The sequence below is a fragment of the Phoenix dactylifera genome, chromosome 14 (assembly GCF_051530095.1).
Source record: "Phoenix dactylifera cultivar Ajwa chromosome 14, Ajwa_hap1_PhDact_Kaust_v1.1, whole genome shotgun sequence".
NCBI lineage: Eukaryota > Viridiplantae > Streptophyta > Magnoliopsida > Arecales > Arecaceae > Phoenix > Phoenix dactylifera.
The window spans coordinates 22,140,878-22,164,571 of NC_143203.1; the positions used below are offsets into that span (position 1 = coordinate 22,140,878).

At 36.4% G+C, this 23,694-nt stretch overlaps 2 protein-coding genes across 6 annotated transcripts; one reads left to right on the forward strand and one right to left on the reverse strand.

Annotated features, from left to right (window-relative positions):
• The first annotated feature begins 818 nt into the window (after window positions 1-818).
• Window positions 819-8,729, forward strand: ABP1 (endoplasmic reticulum auxin binding protein 1). Of its 2 annotated transcripts, none has more exons than XM_008795429.5 (7): window positions 819-985; window positions 1,067-1,136; window positions 1,440-1,595; window positions 2,942-3,048; window positions 3,716-3,916; window positions 6,368-6,435; window positions 8,441-8,729. In XM_008795429.5, the coding sequence occupies exons 3-7, from the start codon at window positions 1,487-1,489 to the stop codon at window positions 8,541-8,543; spliced, it is 588 nt and encodes a 195-aa protein (XP_008793651.3). In that variant the 5' UTR covers window positions 819-985; window positions 1,067-1,136; window positions 1,440-1,486; the 3' UTR covers window positions 8,544-8,729. The 2 variants fall into 2 exon arrangements, with proteins under 2 accessions (XP_008793651.3, XP_008793654.3); XM_008795432.5 differs by having other exon boundaries at window positions 828-985; window positions 1,440-1,586.
• A 1,163-nt stretch (window positions 8,730-9,892) lies between these two features.
• On the reverse strand, window positions 9,893-22,654 carry GSH2 (glutathione synthetase 2). 4 transcript variants are annotated; one of them, XM_008795433.6, is made up of 13 exons: window positions 22,069-22,654; window positions 19,795-19,964; window positions 18,132-18,207; window positions 17,823-17,953; window positions 16,580-16,702; window positions 16,410-16,490; window positions 15,871-15,951; window positions 15,666-15,735; window positions 15,363-15,484; window positions 11,434-11,573; window positions 11,142-11,334; window positions 10,897-11,038; window positions 9,893-10,212 (listed from the first exon to the last, which is right to left on the reverse strand). In XM_008795433.6, exons 1-12 carry the CDS (start codon window positions 22,285-22,287, stop codon window positions 10,915-10,917), a joined length of 1,530 nt encoding a protein of 509 aa, XP_008793655.4. In that variant the 5' UTR covers window positions 22,288-22,654; the 3' UTR covers window positions 9,893-10,212; window positions 10,897-10,914. The 4 variants fall into 4 exon arrangements, with proteins under 4 accessions (XP_008793655.4, XP_088566360.2, XP_008793656.4 ...); XM_088710234.2 differs by lacking the exon at window positions 19,795-19,964 and having other exon boundaries at window positions 22,069-22,484; XM_008795434.6 differs by lacking the exon at window positions 10,897-11,038 and having other exon boundaries at window positions 22,069-22,478.
• Between the last annotated feature and the right edge of the window lie 1,040 nt (window positions 22,655-23,694).

Below are 23,694 nucleotides of genomic sequence, written 5' to 3' on the forward strand. Positions count from 1 at the left end.
CTGCAGATAAATTGTGGCTGATCCCTTTTGCACACAAGTGGTGGGGGCAAATATTGTCTTAAGGAAAACAACATAATAACATGCCTTGAAGTATTTTTCTTTCTTACTTTTTCATTCTCTAGTTCCTACAGTCTGCACATATATCAAGTGAATTGGGCTTTGGGCAAAAAATTTCAGCTTGGGCTAAATCTTCTAAAATTACCCTATATGTGGGTCCAAATAAGGTTAAGAGTATGAGTTTTGTGGATACATATTTCGCTATAAAAAGTATGGGTGAGAGAGGATCAGATATATTCGTTCGGATTTTTTTTTAATATTCGAAACTATTTAGATAGGGATAAAAATTTGAACATCCGACTAATATCTGTATCTGTATCTATATTCGTCAAAGAAAAATAAATATGGATATGAATAGACAACTATCTAATTCGTATCTGAATATTTTATTGCATTTGTAACTCTATTTAATTTTATATAGCACTCATAAACTTTTTAAAAAAGTAAATTATTATATTAACATGCAATTAACTTGATTTATCCCCAACTTAGTAATATCTTTGATTTTGTGGCCATAAATTTAATTATCTAATATATATATATATATATATATATATATGGCATTCAATTTATATCCATATTTATTTAAAATAAAAGTCAATATAAATTTTTATATTTAATATTTATATTTATATTTGTCAAATAAAATAAATATAAGTGTAAATATGCAAATATCCGATTCGATTTGGGCCATCAAATATTTAGATGCGGCCCAGTCTGAAATAAGGTGTCAAACGAAAGGAATCGCTCGGGCCTGGATCGGGCTCGGCCTGGAATTATGGCTCTCTACCGGAGTTCACTCGGCCTCCAGCTCTCCCACGAACACACAATCTCTACCTTTCTCCTCTTCTCGCCGGCCCCAGCTGCTGCCGAGTCTCCGGTCAGTCCGCCGGCTTCCGCTACCTCGACAACGTCCCCCACCATCACGGTATTCGGTGACCCTCTCTTTCATATTTTTTTGATTCTTCGACCCTCGCCTTCTGCTCTCTAATCCCCTAATTTTTACAAGGTTTCCACCGCAATCTGAGCTCACCGCCACCAGCGACCACCACTACCTCCCTGAGACCATCGGATTCCAGGTCGGCTTTGGTTTCCCTGGACATCATGCTTTTCTTTTCAGAAATTAGTAGCAAGGATTGGTAATTTTGATCGCAAATTGCTTCTAGCTTTAGAATTCTCGTTTTGGATTAGTTCGCTTAATGCAAAGACTCTTCTTTCTGTTGCTGAATGGTTGAAAAGCTTCTTTGCATGTGGTTTCTTCTTCTTCTTCTGCTACGATGGTAGAATTATATCAAACCATTCGTAAAATACTAGTTTATGTTTGCTGTGAGGAAACAAGGACTGGAGGTTGACAATTAATTACGTTCCCGTTCCTCTTGCAGTCTTGCAGAGTCGCGTAAAACCCGCATTCCAGAAACCATCAGGCAAAATGAGCGGTCCTGCGCATGCCAACTACGTTCTTCCCTTCTTCTTCCTCTTCTCTGCCATGGGAGCAGCCGATGTCTCCTCTCAATGTTCTGATAACAAAGGTCCCTCAGGTCTCTCTGTTTAGTCGCTATCTTTTTGCTAATTTTCTTGCACACCATTGCTGGTGCTCCTCCCATATAGTCTCATAGTCGCCCACTTTCTTCTGCAGTAATTCTGAGTTTTATGGAGATTGAGGCCAGTCAAACTTGTGTTTCTGTTACATTCCTGACGATCTTGTTCAATTCATTTTCTGTATTCAATGTATGTGAAATGGAGAGACTTCTGAAGTTGGATATTGGAAGCGTAGGGCAAAATCATCTTTCCGGAAGCTTCTTGACTTCAAATTGATGACTAGCATCATAAATTGGCTTGAAATTGAAATATTCTCCGTTAATGTTAACCTTTTATGGACGTTGAGAATCAATGGAATTATTTCTTATCACGCCATTACCAAAAGAAAGAGATCTTAGTTCTAATAGAGTCGATTGATTAAGCCTCATTAGAAAGGATTACATTTGCATTTAGGCATGTATCTGATAATTTATGTGAGTTTTTATGTGCATAGGCATGCCCCTTGATCAGTAGATAAACAACTGGGCAATCCCTGGTATCTCATGCATAGTTTAGTGGTTAAGATGTAAAAGGAACTTAGGTTGGTGCCAATTATAGCACTAACTTACACAATTTTATGAAAGCACTTTTGAACCTCATCATCTCATCTTTGATATATAGAGTCAAGATTTTCTTTTGATTTTTTTTTAATCTTCTGTAATCAGAGATCCAAATTATTAAAAATAACTGTTTTTCATTATTTTTTGGCTATTGCTTTTGACTAGTACCTCAATTTCCTCGTGGAGTCTAAATTTGCTTTCCTTACATACAACTATGGCTGAACCATATTTTGGATTCTCCAAACCTTAATTCTATTATCTTCTTTTAGTGTTGTATTCACAAAAGATATTGTGCCATTAAATTACATAATGCAAAGAACAAAAGCAAAGAAATCCACTATATCATCAAGGGACTCTTTTATGAAAATTGGGAAAATCTTGTAATAGAGCCAAAAATACAGCCCTACCCATGTTACCTTAACTACTTGAACTATTGAGGCTTTCGTCATATTGCTTGAATATAATTATAAGATTTTAATATGCCCCCATTCGTATACTCCTTCTAATAGTACTTCATTTTATCGAAGCCGATAAAACTCTCTCCTCTTTAGATCTCTGTATAATGCATAGATGAAAAAAGCCATCAGTTTTTGAACTTTACAGCCTAATCCAATTAATCTTTGAATGTTCCTTGCCATTTTATATTCATTCTAGAGTTGAATAAAATTTGATTTTGTTGTCCATTATTATTATTATTTATTTATTTTGTCTTTAATGTGAATTGATCCCTATTTTCCCTATGCTAGGTTCCCCATTGGTCAGAAATATAAGTGATATACCTCAAAGTAACTTCGGGAGAGGAGGTCTGGCACACATAACCATTGCAGGTGCTCTTTCATATGGAATGAAAGAGGTAACTGCGGAGTTCAATAGTCAGCTTCATTATTCATTCTTGTTAAATTTCTCAATGAATTGTTGTTATTAACCTATTTAGTGACGAAACACCTGTTGACTTTTGCTAGTAATCATTTTCTTGTCTTTCTTAAATGTTAAGTTTGGCAAAACATGTTGCAAAGAACTTGCAGTATTCGTCTGATACAATCTTCTAGATGCGCAAGTTGAGATTCAGGAGATTGATTATAGATTAAAGTGTTGCAAACTTCTCGTAGAATTTTCCTTTCAAGATTGTAGCAGATTATTTAATTACATTAGGAAAACTGCAATTATAGGGAAATTTGGAATATTTAAAATGTGAAATAGTAATCTCTTGATCTACCCGTATTGGGTTTTGAACCATCATTTGGACATCATAAGATTTTCTAAAAATAGGATAATCGTAACCATAATGAACTCTCCTTGTCCTCTCTATATTTTTGCTCTATTTGTCCTCCTTCTCTATCTGTTTGTCTATGTAAAGAATTTTGGGGTACAAAGTTAACTAAATGATTTATTTTTATCTACCTTTTTTTTTATGTGATCATGATTCTACTTTAATATAAACCTGTTGTTTCTTCTACTTTAAAATATGAAATATGCAAAATATTTATGTCCATTATACATGATATTTATGTTCTTTCCAGGTTGAGCTATGGCTTCAGACTTTTGCTCCAGGCACACGGACACCAATCCACAGGCACTCCTGTGAAGAGGTATTTGTTGTCTTAAAAGGGAGGGGCACTCTTTTGCTTGGCTCAAGTTCATTTAAAAATCCAGGAAAGCCTCAGGAGCTTGCCATCTATTCAAATAGCACATTCTCTATACCCATGAATGATCCGCATCAGGTATTGCAGTCCATGACCTACAATTGTACTAGTCTGATCAGTTTAAAGTTTAAACTTAATTGCATATAGCATACTCATGTTGATGGACATAAAATATAACTTGAAGTGTTTAATCATATAAAGAGATTGGTTTGTTTCAGTAATTTAGGTGTTAGACTTCTTGGTTAATGAAATTTGATGTAATACTTTCCAGAAAGTTCTTGGAACCGCTTGTTTCCCATAGAATGCTTGACCAGAAATCTAGTGTGGACCCGATGGATACTGATGCAACCATTTCATCTCAATTGCAGCCCATTTGGAACTCATAAAATATGCCCTCCATTCTTTTATTGTATTGGCTTAATGCTTTCTTGGTATGTACCAAGACAATTGAAAAGGTCGATGGTTGCCTGCAAAACTTCATGTGGATGGGGTCTTGGAACAAGATAGGTGAAATTCCAATAAGATTGATCAAATCCATCCGTGAAGGTTGTTTTACTGAACTATCCGGACAATAAAAAAAGATAGAAGCCTTCTTGAGTTGTGAGATTGCATAATAAAGGCATGTACATGCTTTGGTTGAATGATGGTCCCATGATGACTAGATGTTTTCCAATCTTCAGTGGTACTGAAGGGGAAAAGTAATAGATCTATTATTGTTTGGAGAGATTGATTTTTAACCAGATTCATGTCAAAACCAAAAATTCGAGGCTGATGGTTTTATCAGATTTAGGTGATCTTTGTGAAAATGAAATGCTAATCAGATAATAAGAATTGTAAAATGCAACATCCACTTATGGGAATATTAGATATGCATACGATCAAAAGGTGGTAAGTTAAAATATAATGGTAAGCATCCGACAAAACAATGAGTATGCAACATGCAGAATAAACAAATCAGTGCATGGGTCAACGCACACTTAGCAATGATGTTAGGGCTGTTTGGTTCACGACCGGAATCGGAATGGATTGGAATAAGAATCGAAATAGCCATATCCCCTGACATATTTGGTTCGTGATCGGAATCAGAATCAAAATAGGAATGGTTTTTGAATACTAGAGGAGAGTCGGAATTGGATTTGGGGGATTGGGGCATTCCCATTCCTCCATGTAATCGGAATGGGATTGGACTTCCTCCCAACCAAATAGCTAGAATAAGAGTTACTCATTCCCCTTCCCATTCAAAAGTCTAACTCCCCCCAACCAAACATGCTCTTAGATTAATTTCTGCAAGCCTTTTATATTATACCCTTAGAAGCATCTATTAGACGGCTTTAAAGCTTATATTTATGTATTTTACCCAGATAGGGCACTTTAGGTAATTTTATATACTGCATTCAAAAATTGAACGCTACGGGACTTGTCTGGTTTTCTTCATGTGAGAGATTGCGCTCTTATTTCTCCCTTTTACCTTCCCCACTGCCAACACATTTTGCTATACTCTTTGCCTTATGACCAAGGACACAAGGCATGTCAAGTGGTACCCATGTTGCTCTGAATTGATTATCCCAAATAAGTTACATGGCATTGATATGTGCACATAGAACCTGTGTTGGAGTGCATTTGTTTTACTGAATGTTTTTAGTGAAATATTGCAAGTAAAGACCTAAAGGTAATATAGATGAAGGTTGTGAGAAGACAACATGGAAAATCTTGAAATAACATCATAGATGGTCCTAGATATGAATTGTTGGCAAACGAGGATTGATATATCCGATCACAAATTGTAGGGATAAGGCTGGATGGTTATCATTATGGTTATGTTTGTAAGACTTGTACCTGCAAGGTGGTTTCTGGTTCTAGCAACATAGAGGCGCTCCATATTTTATAAATGGTAAAACTGCAAATACATTATCCTTTCTATTTATTTATTTTGTCCAAAAAAGTACTTTAAATGGCTTATCTACACATATTTGACATCATATCTACTCTTTGAGTGCAAGGGATTAAGTTCGTGGATAATGTGTCATGCACTTAGATATTGTCGATACAGCTTAGATTCTACTAGCATGGCCATATGGCTGTTATAATATGGGAGCAAGTTGTGTGTGAATAAGAAACTCTAGAAACTCTAGTTTGTTTTCTATATTTTTCTAGTGAATAAGAAAGCAAAAGCATTTGTCATAGCTAAGAGTTGATTGGGGGCTTATAACATGTTGGAAACTCTAGATGTAAAGAGGTGTCATTACATGAAAAGGTTGGATATAAACTTCTCTTCCATTATCTTGTCTAAGAAAATATTTAAATCAAATGGCCAAAATCTGGACATTGATAATAACGTACTCATATTTAAATTTATACATCATATTTTTGATCACTTTAAGGTGCAACTCTCTTGTTACTAATTTGTAGTGTAAGAATTCTGATAGCTTGTAAAAAAAAGGATCAAATTCATTTTTCTTTTTCATATTTTTCAGAGATATCTGACATTTTAATGGTTGTTCTTGAGTTAAGATATATTATAATGTGCAGGTTTGGAATACAGATGAGAATGAGGATTTGCAGATGCTAGTTGTAATATCACGTCCACCTATCAAAGTGTTAGTACTTGACCTTATATTTTTTATTCTATTGAATAAATATATTGTGCATGACCTTAAAAATCATAATATGATGTTTTACAGACTGCATCATATCTATGAATGTTTCACAGTGGTCATTTATCAGCTTCAGGGAACAAAGGTCAACTTCTGCGGATACTTACATAGATGGAAGGAAGTGGCCTAGATGATCTCATAATTTTTGATAGGGCAAACCAACATCCTTAACATATCAATCCTTCTGTAGTGCCTATAATGGAAACCTGTCATTCTTATTGTTAATGATACATGGCACTAGCAAAATCGAATTCTGCTTTTACCACATATTATGTGAAAGATGGTGTTGACTGTTATTCAGTGGCTAGTTCTATTTTCTTTAGATCTGACATTTTCTACTATATTTTCATTCAAGTGGCAGTCAACACTGATATGCCCGAATTCTTGGTCCTTGCAATTTGAATTTCAGTTTTTCTTTTTGTGCAATAAAATCTTCACTCATGATTGTCTTGATATTTTCTGTAATGTGCCACACAGTAGTGTCAAAGTTAGAAACCCATCAATGCAGAAGATATTTATAGCTGCAATTTTGTTAGAGGGTCATACTGAGCCTAGGCTGGCTTGATGACCACAGCGCCCAGTGTCAAATTGTTTGGGCTTGGCCTGATCAATTTTGGCTTGGGTACTGGCTGGTTTGAAAATTTTAAGCTCAGATCACATGCTAGCCAACTTCAGTGAAACTGGAAGGCTGAATCTGAAACATATTTATTTGTATAAGAATTATTCTTATGTCCATAAATTCAGAGCTCCTTTTCCTCTTTCTACTATCTCTCGTCTTTTCTTCTCCTTTTACTCCTCCCCTTCTCCATGTTTCCTCCTTCCTCATCATCCTTTTCTCAGTTTCCACCAAACATTTTTCTGGCTTCATTGACTTTTGTTGCCCTGTCCTCCCCTGATGACTAGTATTGCTTCAGGCTTCCGCCTTGTCTTGGTCTCTTCGATCTGTTGCCGTCCCACTCCCAACCATGATAAAATGGCCTTTCTGATTGCTATGGGCCCACTCAATGCCCTAGACCTCGTACTGAACTGAACTAGCGAAGAACCATAATTCAGCCGGTATTTTTGGAAAATGCCGTGAACCGCTTCGAACAGACGGTTCGGAATGGAACCGGTTCGCCCTCCTCTTTCCAAAAAGCTTGAATATATGATCTGTCGAACCAAGATGAACCGCCCGGGTTATCCTGTACCGAACCGGTAGCTGACTAGTATGGTCCCAGTGCCGGTTCGGCTAACCTTGATTCAATGGACTCAATTTATATCCTTTCTTTTTTCTAGTTGTGTTAGCTAAATTTTTCTGGTAGTCATCAACCCAATTACCAGAATGGATATGGTTCAGAACTTCAGATACTCATAAACAGATTACCTTATGCAGCTAATTTATGCTTGGCATTAGCTTTGTCATTTTTGTGCTGTGTTAATAAACTAACTACTCATAAACAAATTCTTGAAATGAAGTTTTTTAAAAATATTGGTGGATATGAATAACTATAATGGAATTCTTCACCATGCCTTGTACAATTTATTAAGCAAGAAAGATTTAGTCGCATGCAAACAACAGATCTATTTTTTCCCTTTTCTTTTTGAATAATCTTTCTATGTATGTACAGCAGCAACTTCAAATTATATGCTGTTTCTATAATTTTAAAGAACAGGGCAATCCATAGGCATCACAGATGATGCTCTTTTGCCACTTCAATGTCCTTTTATAATTTTTCTTTTCAAAAGACATTAAAAATGTTGGCAATATAAATTGCAAACTATATGCATGAAAGGAACTTAATATTGAATTTGTAGGGGAAAAAATGATTTTTTTTTTCCTTTTTTAACCCTTTAAGTGTTCTTAATTCTTTTAAATGTTGGTTGTTATTGTGCAGACCAGGATATGCTCAAGTTATGTTGGAACATGATGCACTAGGATCAACTTTTTAATAAATTTTCTTTTGTGCAGGTTCATCTATGATGACTGGAGCATGCCCCATACTGCAGCCAAATTGAAATTTCCTTACTATTGGGATGAGGAATGTTTTTATGAACCTAAGGATGAGCTGTGATGTCCACACATGATGTCCTTTCTTGCAGTCACCTTGGTCTACCTGTTTAGTTCTCGACCTTTCACTTCTGTATGCTGGTGTAATGATTTCAAAAGGTTGATTACATGTGATCAATTTGTGCTTGAAACAAAGGTTGTAACAAAGGCTGAACAAGATTTCAGATTATAAAGTGACCCCTCTATGTCATATTTCTGGTACGTCTCATTATGATCCCAGCTAATGGAATGATTGTCCTCATCGTAACGTTTCTAACTGTCAAATGAACAAAAGGCAATTGTTTTCCAATTAAGCCCATGAATGACTGATCCTCACATGGATGCAGGGTTTTTTTATATATAATTAGTAATTGCAAATGGAATACATGAATGGTGTTTCAAGTGAACCAGTCTTTTCATGCAGAGATCGAGTAATTTCAGTAGCAGCCAGCATAGAAGCATATTATTGTATTGATGTAGTTACTAATTGATCCACCTACTGTTTTCATAGGTATGGGATCAGGCTACTTCGTGGATCATTTGCTGCTGCATCTCTTTTTCTCAATGACAAGACACTGTAATTCCGACCAGGAAACCATTATCATGCTTCTACTTCCATGAATTGAACATTACTGTTTCTGAATCAGCTTTGATCACCAAAATCCATTCCAGGAAATTCAGAAAGCCAGCTTTTACTCGCCCAAATTATGTGTCAGTGATCAGCACTGATGTAGGCTCTGCAGGCCGAGATTTGTTGTTCTTGCCCATCGTATGTAAGCATATAGACAAGGTTAATCCTTAGGAAAGGCACTTCATATAAGCACCTTTATAGTATTCGGATTTCAGAAGCATCATATACAAAGATAATATAGCTAGAGAAGACGGCTGGAGTGAAAATTGTTGAAGTTTTCCATTTTAAATGTTTGCGGTGATTGGATTTTCTACAGTTCCTTCAGATCTCTCACCCTGACAATATTTCTGATCAGGAAGGCAATTCGAGGATACAAGTGGAAAAAAAAGGGATACATGCCAATAGGTATCAATTGGCCAGCAACCAAAATGCATGGTCTCATCAGCATCGAGCCCTTCTTTAACATCATAGAATTTCTATGCTGGACACCTGTCAGTGCAAGCATAAGAATTATGCTGAAAATGAGTCTGATTTTGTTTCATTAGATCAAGTTCCATAAGACATCTTACTCGAGGATCCCATCTGGCTGACAGGGATGGTATCAGTGATGGCGACAGAAGTGAAGGACTAAAGCTAACCTTGTGCTATTGGGTGATCTTGACTCATGAGGTTGAAAAAGGAGAGAAATCATGAAGAACACATGCAGCAGTCAAATGACAAATGCAGCATCTACCATCAAGAAATGAAATCAGCACAATCGTAGAATTGGCTCTGAATTGTTTATTTCCAGAATAGCTGTTGGACATTGCCAATAGACAACACTTGCACCATAATTTTCAGCACACTAACATATTCTGTGTCCAAGAGGATGGTTACATAATATTTTGCTCCAACGCAATTTGTCTGAGAGCATATACCGATACATTTTTTCTAGGAAATAAAGAAAAAAATGTAGTGTTTCTGTCAGAATGAAATGCTGTGTATTATGCATAGATGATAAAGAATTCCTCGTCGTTTCTTTGACATCCTGACAAACTGTCTACTACACTCCACAGGCAATAACCTGCAGCAGCTGACAATTAAAATTCAACGAAGTACATTTCACCACAAAAAGGTTAAAATCTCAGCAATGAGAACTTATGGAACCAGTTCTTTCCATTTTTTAAAAGATCAAGAGCCTTTTCTTATACAGTCAAATTAAAGATTTTCAAAAGCTAACATTTTCCATTTAATAAATTTCAGGAGACATGCTAATCAAATGAAAGTAGGCATGCTGCAAGAAAGGCTGATTTTCATCTGGATTAGTCATATCACTAACTAAAGAAACATAGAACAATAAATCGAAGACAGGAAATAATACAAAAGATTTTCAAAGTTGTTGGCAAAACAATTGGTTTTTTCACGCAGCCTTGTCAAAATTTTAGTGTGGTTTGATCCTTTATCAATGACCGGTAGAGTTGATGATGGCTCCACATCCAGAATAGAACTGAGGGATTATATATTTAATTGTGCTCTGGGTTATCAAGCAGACAAGGGACTAATGTAACTTGGACATTACCATAAGCTTCTAAGTAACACAAGAAAGAATGAAATCACCCAGTGCCCTTACAATTTGTATCAAATGCTAAAGAAAATTTGTAAACAAAAAAAAAAATGATAGTCCCAAGTCAATATCTCAACCAAAATTCTGTCTACTATAAACAGTCTCTTAAACCATGCAGCAGCAACTTGTTTGGTGGTTGGTTACCTTAGTAGAAATGCTTTGTCAAGTTAGATAGATACTATCCAAGACTGCAAACCCAGAAGCAACCCCACCTTCATTTGATGAAGAAACCTTCGTCCGCATCAGGTAACCACATTGATCATTCATGATCACCTTATCTTTGTTTCTATTAATTGAAAGCCAGAGTGTTTAACAGTATGTTCTTCATCATCAAATGGTAAACAACATGGAATTGTAAACAGAGATGCCAAGACCAAGATGTCCATTACCGTAAATAGGCACCATATATCCCAAGTTCTGAAATGGCATGGTCCTGATGACAAATACCTTTCCGGACCAGATAAGCAAGAGAAGCTTTTGGAAAGATCCTTTGCATCAGAATATATGCAGCAGCTTGCTCACTCCCTTCCTGCTGCAGCCTAATCAGTGTTTCCCTTATATTGTCACCATAAATGTTGTTCCCTGGAGGTGAATGATATCATAAACCACAATGTCAGGACAAACGGGGAATGAGAACAGGAAGATGACTGGAACAGATTGCTGAAACTTGAAAAACTAAACCTCCTCCTTCTCGTTGGGGTTTGAGCACAAAGAACTCAGGTCTTTCAATAGCAGACTTCACAGCTTCTGCATTTTCCAAACTCCACAACCCTGCAAAACATTTCCGCAGTTTTGCAATATCATCTTCATTCTCAAGAAACCTGTAAGGCAAGGAGAATAGCAATGAACAAATGCAAAATTATAATTTAAATAGAGATGCTAGCTAAACAGAAACAAATGATCCATCCAATAGTATCAAAAAAAAAAAAACTGTAAAACAGCTTTATATGTTCACCATGAGACAAAAATCTCTAGTCCACTACATTAAGGTTCAGCCAACTATAGTAAAGACACTATAAAAAATTAAGTTCAGAAACCTTAACATAATTTCGCAGCACAACATTCCCCAGTCTGGATGTGAGTTAATTTTGAAAAAGCAATATTCTGAAGCAAACACATAATTATTCTTTAGCTTGCCTTAAACAATATTATGAAAATAAGCAGAGTTATAAAATATTATTTGACATGATAAAATTACAATTATGTAAATCAAAGGCTAGTCATGATATTGATTTTTCTCATAAGAAAAAATTACTGATTCTGAATATATAAGTCTTATTTTTTCCAGAAGACACTCAAATCAGGTCCACTATCTTCTTATCTCACATTTCAGAGCGTTCTTGCATAATAGTGATGAAGGCAGATGCATGTTATGATAAAACCAACATTTGCAGATACCTAAAGTTGATCAATATTAAGGAACACATTCATATAGAGATGTGGTTTTCTTGGTTATCAGTATCAAAAGCTAACAGTGAGCCTGACTAGGCTAACTTGACCTTAACTTTTACAAAGAGATTAAAAATAAGATGTTTCAGATTTTAAGTTCTTAATAGGGTGAAAGAGCTAAGCAAAATAATTACATCTTTCAAAAAATAGCTTCAAAGTCCTTAAGAAAAACAAATGAGAAAGAACAATGGGCACCTCTCATTCTGCTAATAAAAAAACACTACACTGAGAACAGAAGATTAAAAACAAGAGAAAGCGAAGGAACTTGTTCTGTAATGAGATAAAAGTAGATGCATATAGCGTGAAAAAATGGTGCTCTAATAGCAACAATTATGCATTAATAAATTAAAAGTAAAAGTTCCTCTTAGAATTTGATAATTCAAATGTACCACTTTATGCCTTAAAAACACTAAGGGAAAAACATTCTCATAATGTTTAAAGCTCCAAGTAGTTCAGGAATTCTATCATATAAAAGCACAGGAAATATGTAGGAAAAATAGTTAAGCTCCAAAGATAATCTTCATTTGCTTTTGCAAGAAATTTGATGTAAACAAAATGGATGAAACCACCTTTGTCTTAAGCATAAAATTCTATTTGAATACAAAATATTGATATTTATGGGTAGATGAAACAAATGTGAATGTAAAGATGGATTTCTTTCTTTAAAAAAAAAAATCATCAGATTATCAGTGAAATTTTACACTATGTAAACCATCAACTGTGTAATAACAATCACTACAGATTTCTTTTCTTAGATTAAGAATAAACTTTTCATAGTAATAATGACTGCCTTGAAAGTCAATATAAATTTATGTATTGTGCTCAGAAAAAAGTTAACATGTCAGAGAACAAAATAAATATAAATATTCTTTTTCCAGTGCATATAAATCTCAAAATCTCTGCTTCCACTTACGCTTTCATATATGCTAGGCCCTGACATGCCTAATCAAGTCTTAACTAGGACGTGTTCAACTTACTTTTCACTGGAGTTTGATTTATTATTTGCTCACACTTTGAAGTTCATAACACCTATAATGGAGACCGACAAGAACTTGTGCCTTGCCATGATTGGTTCAAACTCCATATTGGATTTGGTTTCAGCCAGGCCTGATGAGTTTCAGTTTTGGCAATTTTCACAATTATGTGGTTGCAAAGTCCATATACATCAGATTTAGCCAAAATTAAAAATCCAAAAAATCAATAAAATATGTAAAAAATAAATAAGGTGTGAAAAGACATTATTTATGGTGCACTGTATTGTTTGAGACCTTTCAATGCACTACTTTGGTAGTTTCACATGACTTAAGGATATAATTAAATTAATATTTGATGACAAATTAGAACATCATAAGTTACATGACTATAAAATATGAACTTGATTAGAAATCATCTCAAAACTTGCAAAATCCAAGTATTATTTATAAATATGCTTCCTGAGATTCAAAAAAATAAGGAAAATATATAAAAATTTGCACAAATTGTCAATATCTACATTTTCATTTTTGCCAAGTAAGGTAGTTTTGCCAAAACTGTGAAACTGGCCATATTTTCTGATTGGTTCCAACTGAAACTGAAACAAATTAGTTTTGGTTTCAAGGAATTAGTTGAAACTTAAGATAATCATAATAAATATTGAGACTGGAGAGACATGATATGATTTATACATCAAGATTATGCAACTTGTCCTAGGCTTTTGGATTCCAGAAAAAGTATCCACAACTTCATGGATGTCGTCTTGTCCCCACCCTGTACCTTCAATTCATTCATGATAACTCTATAGCAAAACAATAACAATCTACTGTCAAGATTGACTTCCTACAAATCACTAACCACCATCAGCGGCCGTACAATACATTGTGCTTCCCCATACATAGACTTGTTCCAACTAGGAGTTGCACCCATCTCAAGAGCTAATGCACAAGTCATGATATTCTTATAATATTAGCCATATAATTATGTTCCCATATAACAAGGTTCTTCTTCCACATGACAAGACATGTTCCACTTTTCCACCAGACAAGTTTCTTTACTCTAACCTTGTTCTGTCAAGTGCAGTAACCTTGCTTACTAACCAAGATAAATAGGAAGAATTACAGTATGTCATTTGCACAAGAATTAGTCACCAAGCTTGATCATTTCTCGCCATAACAGGATTCATGTTGCCTGCTCATTAAGCATAACTTGAAACAGTATCCACTATCCAGTATACAGATTGGTGATCTATTCAGATTGCCTACATGTTGGATCAACAACTTCAGTGAGCATGATTGAGATCTAATGGCATATTAAGTTCATAACAGTACATCAAACCATTTTTCAATAAGGAAATTTTCATACTAGTTCCTAACATGTACTAATCCTCTGAAAAATCCCAAATATGCTAACAATCAAAATAATCCCATACAATGTTACACCCGCCACTGAGACGTACTGCTGTTTGAGCAACTGATACAGGACACACAATATAGCTCAACCCTAATATGAAGGGCAACTAAGAAGGTAGAGAACAAGTTTGAGTTCGCTGAAAGTGCTATAATCACCACAACCAGATTAATTCAATGGATATCTCTCTTTTGATTGGAGGCCAACTCCTAAAATCAGATACAGTGCTATGCTTAAGAAGTGGCACTGTGCACTATCATGCAAGAGTTTCATATTGTTTCGAGAAGCAGAAGCTATCTAAGAAAACCAAATTTCTCTAAACGTTTAGAACAAGGTTTGCCATACCGGGCATACCATATTGTACCGGTATTGAGACGGCGAATCTTGGTTCACGGCATGCTCCAGCTCTACTATGAGTAGAAGAGGGAAGACACTAGGGTATTAGGCAATCCCACACAAGAATTAAAGCTCATCTTCAAAGAAACATTTTTAAATGGCTAAACCCTAGCTGATAACTTATTTATTTATTTATCTTGTTCTCTAGAGTCTATACACCTGTTTTGGTCAATTGTTTACAGCCTTTCCTTCTGTTTTCCTCTATTTGAGAATACAAACTCCTTTTTGTTAAAAAACATAAAAGCTTATGCCATATGAGCAATCAATACAGTATGTACAAAGATTCCGCCAGTTAACCAGTAACAATAAACTCACATGACGCCAAGGACCATTAAATAATATAGCCAACAAGATTTCAATACAAGTAATAATAATGAAGTCACCTTTCAAGCACATTTGGTTTTGCTAGTTCTTGTTGGATCTTCTTGGTCCCAACCAAATGGTAGGATATTGATGGGCACTTAATTGCACTAGATTGTTCCATCAAAAGCCTTGCTCTCCATTCCTGGATATAAGAAACTAAGCATAATCAGAGAAATAAATATATAATTATCTATGAAAAAGTCCAAGAGAATTATTGCTACATATATTCATAACTGCACAGTAAGTCAGTAACCTTCATTAGTTGTGACATCATATACCAAATAGAAGGTTCTAATTAGAAATGACAAAATGATACTTCTTACTGATTCTGAAGGATAATCATTCGGTGAATAGCCAGCCCTAAAATAGACCACAGCAACTGTTTGGCCACCTCTGCATGTACAGACCTCTGATTGTAAACAGTTGAAATTGAAATCCCAAAATTCAGAAGATCATAATGCAAGGGAAATATGCCCTCCATTTCTAACTACCATTAAAGAGAGTTAATTTTGAGAGAAAGTGACATACACAAGGAGAGTTCCATCAGGTAGAACCCGCCCTTCTGCATCTATTTCTGCCAAAGTTTTGCGAACACTGACCACACCATGAGTGTTAGAAAGTTAAGAAAATAACTTCAGCAAACCCACCAAGATTTTACAATGATATGCCAGTTGCTTATTAAAAAGCAATTAAACTATCGAACATTATCCGAAGAGACAAGAAACTAGACTGATGAAGCAGCCTCTGTTTGGTAGAATAAATATGTAAAAATAAAAGGATGGATGATCCAATAACTTTGGTTTAATCAAATAGCACAGGCCCATTAGATTATAAAAGATGGTCTAATTTTTTTTCTGATATCAAAAGGTTGCCTTCATAAAAAGGCTGCTACAGAAAAAAAACTTCAGCCAACAAATGTATAGACTAGTTAAATATCATGTTCTTTGGCCTCAAAAATCACAGGTCTGTGTACAAGAATTGCTGGAAACGGTTCTGCAAGATTCTGATGTCCGGTAATGCTCTCATTTGAGAAAATAAAAATCTAGCAGTACAAGGTGTAAGGATATATCTCCCTCAACAGCGTGCAGAGCCAATGTTGGTCATACATATTATGCTCTTCAGTTTGAACAACAACCATTACTACAGCACTGGACAGCAACAAAATTTTGAAATGGTTAGTGAAGATTCATCAAGTCTTCTCTAAATCTAAACAAAAACTTATGCATACACACTTGACCTGCTATTGTTATACTCATTCCATGCTTTAGCTAATGCCTCTGCATATCGACTAATGGCTGTATTTCCAGGAACTCTTCTTGAATCCAATTCTAGGTCTTTCCCGTAGTGGTTAATTAAATTCCTGCAAGCCAGCAAATTATGATTAATTTTATGTACTTCAGAGATGCAACCACACCATAAAATTCTGCATGCAAATGGAAAATATTATGATATGGTAGAGCTTTACAACCTTGTACAAAGGGAGTTCAAGAAGGGAGTCTCTAGAAATAACAATATTAAGAGAAAAAATTTTGTGAGAAGCACGTTCTGCTATTTCTTCAATTAGATACATTTATCTATAGGTATTTATTTATGCCTTATCTTTATTTTCTATATTATGGTCCTAATAACAATCAAGAAGTTCTGGCATTCATCCTTTAAATATCAAGTTAAGGATAATCTGTCGCTTTTAAATTTACCTCAGAGACCTGACAAATCTATGATGATTGCTCATTTCCACAAACCAGTAGGAAGCTTCAAGCATGCACTTCCCTAAATCTAATTGCTACTAACACTCCTCTCCATGATAGCCAGAAAATTTTACTAAAGGTGGCATACTCACTTTGAAACTTGTCCCTACATCCGCTTCCTAAGTATTTCCTTATTCTAAATTTTTCCAAGAGACTTGCTTCCCCATGCCCACACCTAAATCCACTCCTGCACCTGCTCCCACTTCCAGCAACCAAGCTCCTTCCCATGACACCATTTGTTAGTCTTTGAACCAACAATGAGATCATTGCTCAACTGCCGATTATTGATTGATGAGTTTTCCGTAAATCAGGTTCAAAATCTTAGTTTTGCTCTCAGTTTAAGCTGTTCTGAATGAGTTTCAACTTTGGTAGACAGTTTCCAGTTTTGAATAAAAAAAGGCTAAAACAAAAAAATATTTTTAAAATCTTAAAACTATCAAAAAGGTTGAAGAAAAACAGGAGAAAAGCAAATATATCATATTGGTAACAGCATACAGTTTTGGTATCTTTATGCTGCAACAATCTAAATATTAGAAAAAAAAAATAAACAACTCATGTTTAGTACCATCTTAAAGTGCAAATACATCATGATTTTGCATGGATTCTGGTAATTGCCAGTACAGGGCATACTATTCAGTATGTACTGCCCGCACCAAACCCCAAAAAAGATTTTTTATAATGAAAAAAGAGAGAACAAATATACCATCTAAGAAATTAATTATGCTACTTAACCTGTGAAGCTCGGTTACTAGGCAACTAAGACCAGGAAACGAGGATGAAATGGTATTTAGTTCTATTTGAAATAGTAGGTTAGCTTCGGCATCCAGCATATAATCTGACCGGTGCAATCCCAAACGAATGTCCTGACAAAGTTATTGAAAAGCAATTAATAAAAAGAAACAATAATAAATGAAAAGGAAAAATATAGCCGGTAATATTTCATTCTGTCAAAATATATTCACAAGCTTCTTTTCCTACATTACTGAGTATAAACTAATGAACCGTTATACAACAAACTAAAGATCAAGTTTAAAGAAATACCTCTCTTTTATTTATTTCAAGCATCTTTGAATGGATATCTAAGAGTCCACTAGTAAAGGCATCCACCTCCTTTGTTCTGCAATATCAGTATGACAAAGAATGACTAATTGAAATTGGAGGCACTGTCTAATCCATGCAATAGTCAAAATAGCATACTGAAGGTCACCAGTAATTATACCATGGATTTGCAACCTAGTGCTCCTAACACATCCCACTGATACTGTATCATTTCAACAAACCACTCAGGACACCCACAAGACATTGGTTTTCTCATAAACTGAAATGTCCCAACTGTCCTGGTTGGTACCGGCCGAGACAGATTGGGATGGTTGTGTCCCAACTCTCAACACTTGGGACAACAATGCATCCCAAAACATTTTTTTATATATATATTTTTTCTCTCTATTCTTGTTGTTAATGGTCGTTTTGGTCCATCCCAGTTTGTCCTGACCTTGCTCAATATCTTACCGACATAAGAGCAAAACAAGATAGGTATTGGCACCGAGACTTTAATACTAGAATTATACATTACACTATGGTGATTAACTTCATAAACACTAGAATATGTTCCTAAAACATGAGGTTAACTGCTGAACTCACACAGTCCGATGCCAAACATGATAAACTTCTAAGAACCAAAAAAAGGAAGGCTTAATATCTTACAGAGACCTTACAGTTTATGGCACATGCACAATATCTTAATGCATCATTGTTTAGAGCATAAAGAATATGAAAATCTTCCTAACTAAGCTTTATTTACTTGGCTACAATGGCAAACAAATTCATCAATATCTGGAGATGATGAACAATTTAAATCACCCTTGACATCTCCTCCGGGATCAAGTCAAATTCTCCATGGTCTAGCAACCAGCTAACAAAATAGTTGCCAAAATTCTGGCAATCATCCAACAATCACCACCCAACAAAGAAGCCAGTTAGATGGGCACCAAAAAGAGACAACTAGATAGTACTATCAAATTGTGGAGGCTGAAAACAGGAATGGCGAGTCACTAACAAGAGTCTCCAAATCTCATGCAACGAGCGCAGGAAGATGATTGTATGGCTTCAATAGAGTGTAAATGGACATGTTGGAGATGAGCAATGATATAATAAAGCCAGCAAAAAACTTTTGAATGTCAATAGCCCAGACATAAGTTAAGAGATTTGTTATCATTTTCAATATATGAAATGCGATATACACTGGCAAGGTGTATGTGCACAACATGATACATAGATCTATATATGAACAAGGCAGAGCTATAACAATAACAACTAACAAGCTCTAATGGATGTCTTTGGAACATTATATTCCAAATGCATATGTTACATTGGGTGCATGATGTAATTGATCTGAAACTGTCAGCATCTTTGCCCCTAGAAAAGAGACAGTATAATAACTATTACTAGAATTTAATATTCCAAGTATTATCTCAAGCAAAAAGAAGAACAAATAAGAAAACCTTGAGTAATATGTGTGAAAAAAAAAAACAAATGAGTTACGAAGAAAAATGTATACCATGTCTGGTGTGTTGACCAAACACTGAGTTATTAAAACATGTTAAAGATCACTAAAATAGAAATTACCACCATCTACAACTAAACCAGTATATCATCTAACTCATGAGTTAAATAAAGGTCCGGTCATCATGAGATTAGGAAAAACCTGGATAAAGAATCTTGCAAAAAATTTCCATCCAAGCTCACACGATCTACAAGCTCATTGAAAATCGGAGCTAACTCACATGCTTGCCTCCAGTGACCTTTTGGAAATGGCATGGGCAACAGGGTAAATGGGGCATGAACCAGACCAATGCCAGGATCTGTTCCTGATCTCTGCAAGTTCCATGTTTAATTTAATTTGCGAAGGCCACGCCTTTTGTGGCAAGTGAATATATCTACATTTTAATTCTATTTCCTATATCAGCAAGAGGCATTTGAAGCACGTAAGGCAAAAAAATGATGCACATTTATAATGTTAAAGCAGTCTAAATCTAAAATCTTTGTTTAGAGCATCTACTAGTCAAAAGAATCAACAGAACAAGACTTTTCATTCTATTAAAGAAAATGAGAAGGAACTTTTGCATGTAAATTATTTGATGCCATAGGTAAGATAAAATGAAACTCCAACTTGAAATGCTCTATGCCAAAAGGGGGAAAAAGGTAAACATCTTTAAATCTTTAGAAATCTGTCACAACTGCCATATGATCATCCCCACACTGACATGTTATCACGCCTTTTTCAGTGGAAGGCTCTCACCCTGACAGTTAGATGCAATAAACGGTCATAGTTCATAATTGGGTCATTATAGAGATCATGGAACTAGAAGCATGGAAAATTACAAGCACTTCATGTAGCATATCGTCGCAATTTCAGAAGCTTTATTTCTTTAATTTTAATATGCATATATTTGCTAGCAAATTTATTGAATTTGCAGATGGGAGAAGAAATATCTTTATCAGCCCAGCATCTTCAAAGACAAAACCAAGAGTCATTCTCTACATGGTTCTCTTGTGGAAGACTTCATCACTACATATATCTCCATTGATTCTTTGATATCAAACCAACTCTTCGGGAAAAAAGATTCAACCACATTGAGTAAGGTATCTTCAGCCATAGCATTGTCATTAATGCAACACTTACCACTACACTCGTGCTTGATTCTTCTTTGGAATGTGTTCCCTTATCAAACATTCAAAAACTTATCCGCATGAGATCATACCAATTGCATCGAGTTAGCTTTATAATAGAAGTTAACGATTACACCTATGATCAGAAACCAAAAAAAAAAAAAGAATTCCCTCTAAGCCAGAATGCTACCACATGATTGAGGTTCTAGGCCACATACCTGTTCTTAAGTTGCACATTTTTACAGGTTTATACTAAGTGAAAAGGCATGATTGCTATTACATATAAGCCTCTCCATGTAATCCTTCATGTAGAAATGCACCCTTTTTACATAGAGCCCATAAAGTGGTCAACAAATGTCTACTTAACTCGAATATGACTTGTTTAAGCAACAATTGCAAAAATCTTGAAAACTAACACCAGAAGCTGGTGAGTATACGTTTGCTCATGCCTTTGACCTTTCAGTAATATATTATACAACAAATTCGCATCTATGAGTATAATCATGCTTGTGAGAAACAAATTCAACTATTCACTTGTAAAGCCTAAGAAAACTTCTAAAAACAAATTTTGTTGTAGAAGCTTATGTTTCAAGCTGCCAGTGCTTTCCTAACTAAAAACAATGTCCAATCAGAGCCTCATTTCCAGTGTCAGGTTCCTAAACTCGGATGAATCAGAGATGGGGTTATGCTAGGTGTGTGAGAAGGTAATGCAATTATCCAGAGATTGTATTGTAGGTTTCTACTTGAGAATTTAGTAAGAAAAAGGTCAGCAGAACAACCTAGAGGCTAGAACTGAAAGCTCATGTACTTGGTCCAATAATCTGTTCGAGAAAACTTAGGTTGGGTGAAATAAGCCTTGAAAAACAAGTAGGTATCATTGTCCCAAGCTCCCCGCAATCTTCAAGATTATCACGCATCAAAACAAAGCAGTAGTTTTCAGAAAGTTCTCAAGCAAAACATAACCACTGCATTCTGACATTAGTCCCTTTCTTTTGTTTACACTAACAAAGCCGGCTTTACAAGGAACAAAGAGCTGTCTATAAACAGGTTACCAACACAAGAAGTCGCTGACTTTATCGGCTTGTTTAATTTCAACAGATGTTCAATCCGGCCAGTTCATCTTAGCTTACAATGTTATGCATTTATCGATGGTCTGTCTGTCATAATGAAGTCATAGATGGCCTTGGATCGTTGTTTCCCACTTCTCGTACTGGCAGTATCTTAATGAAAGCCTTCAAAAGAGCCGATATAGATCATCACAAGAACAAGAAAGAAACAAAAGTGCTTTCGGAGACTGGAGTCAAGATACCTGGACGCCTTTGTCCCCGACGACAAGCCCATGGAGAGAGCACCAAACCAGAGCATCATAGACCAGCTTCTCCAGCAAGTCCGCAGGAACGTTCCGAGAGACAGACAGAGGGCCCGGCATGGTCTCATCATAAGCCTCTTCGAGCTCATCGGATCTCCCATGTCTCGGGGGAAGCAAAGAAGAAGAGCGCACGGGAGAAGAAGATGTGTAAAGGTCCATGCTTCTATTAGGTGTTCGAAGGTTGGCGCGAGAGAAAAAGATGCTATTAGGAGCGAAGGCGGGAGGGAGGAATCTGGGCCTTATGGTTGGAGCTCGGAGTAGATGTATTGGAGACAGCGATGGTTTTGGAACGACGGGGCCCGGCGCGGTGGAACAGACGGCGCCGCCCACGCGTATCGCTGCAACCTTTGGCTGCTGGGTTCTTTTCTTTCCCAAATCGGGTTTTTAATGGATTGCTGGGGCCCGCGGCTCAGCAGCCAATGTGGAAGTGCGGAGTCCTTACGTAATATTATTGGATGGAGATGGCATCTCCGCGGGTCAACCTTCCTTTTGTGCTTTGGCTAAGGCGGATGAATCATGCCTAACCGATTCGGATGCACCTAATAAAATTAAAAATAGAATGCCTCGAAGTGTCAAAGGCAACTCCCCATCACCAACCCACAGGGTGCTACTAGAGTGGCTGACTGCATAAGAAACTATCCAATCCGCAGTCCCATTAATTTTACGAAATACATGCTTGGCCTGAAAGGCCCCGCTATCCCTCACTATAACCTAGATGTCTTGCAACAACGAGTGGGCACAATCGTTGCCCCTAGAGCCCCCCGAATCCAACTATTGACAGTGGCCGAGTCCTCCTCCAGAATAATGAAACTAGCTCGTAAGACATGCCGGGCGTAACAAAGACGCGCCCAAGCGGCCAATAGCTCCGCACCCGGAACCGGAGCCGATGTGTCAAAGAGTTGATTGCCCCTGGCAGCTACAACCCTAGCAGACGAGTCTCAAATAACAAAACATGCACCACCCCACGTACCTTCATTCATGACAGACTCGTCAAAATTGACCGGGGATGGGAGCTCCCAAGTGAAAAACACCATACGGAAAACTGCAGAAGGAGAAAGAAAACCTCCAAGTATCCCAAGCTGTCAAGGTCCCTTCAACAGATGTGATGAGACTGAGCTTCGTCGCCTGCACGCAGACACTCTCCACTACCAGTCTCGGCGACATACTGTACTCACCAAAGATTCAAGCGTTCCTAGCTAGCCAAATCTGGTAGGACGTGCAAATCGCTCGAGCCGCCTCCTGGCGTAGTAGCGGGGACTCCGAGCATCGGCGCATGGCATGCAAGAGCAGCGGCTCGACTCTTTTGGAGGAGCAAATCAAGTTGCTATTTGGCTGCAAGATGAGGGGAGAAAATTGGAATCTAAGCTCCCCTTGAGTCGGATTCTTCAAGGTTTTATTGATACTGATTCCAAAAGAAAATTATCATGCCATTTTTATCAAAAAAAAAAAGGTTTATTTTAAATTTTAATTGCTTATGTGTTGAGGAGGTGCCAACTTATTGGGCTTGTAAAGACGGGTGTTGGGATATGGATGAGTTGGCTTTGATCTGACCCTCACCTCGATTTT

Excerpts from the sequence above, each read along its gene's own strand:
- ABP1 (XM_008795429.5), top strand. The coding sequence starts at position 1,487 with ATGAGCGGTCCTGCGCATGCCAACTACGTTCTTCCCTTCTTCTTCCTC. Across the intron at positions 3,049-3,715 it reads TTTCATATGGAATGAAAGAG|GTTGAGCTATGGCTTCAGAC; the intron begins GTAACTGCGGAG and ends TGTTCTTTCCAG. Across the intron at positions 6,436-8,440 it reads TCACGTCCACCTATCAAAGT|GTTCATCTATGATGACTGGA; the intron begins GTTAGTACTTGA and ends TCTTTTGTGCAG.
- GSH2 (XM_008795433.6), bottom strand. The coding sequence starts at position 22,287 with ATGGACCTTTACACATCTTCTTCTCCCGTGCGCTCTTCTTCTTTGCTT. Across the intron at positions 15,952-16,409 it reads TGCACGCTGTTGAGGGAGAT|TCATGGTGTGGTCAGTGTTC; the intron begins ATATCCTTACAC and ends ACTTTCTAACAC. Across the intron at positions 15,736-15,870 it reads CCTGATGGAACTCTCCTTGT|AGGTGGCCAAACAGTTGCTG; the intron begins GTATGTCACTTT and ends CTGTACATGCAG.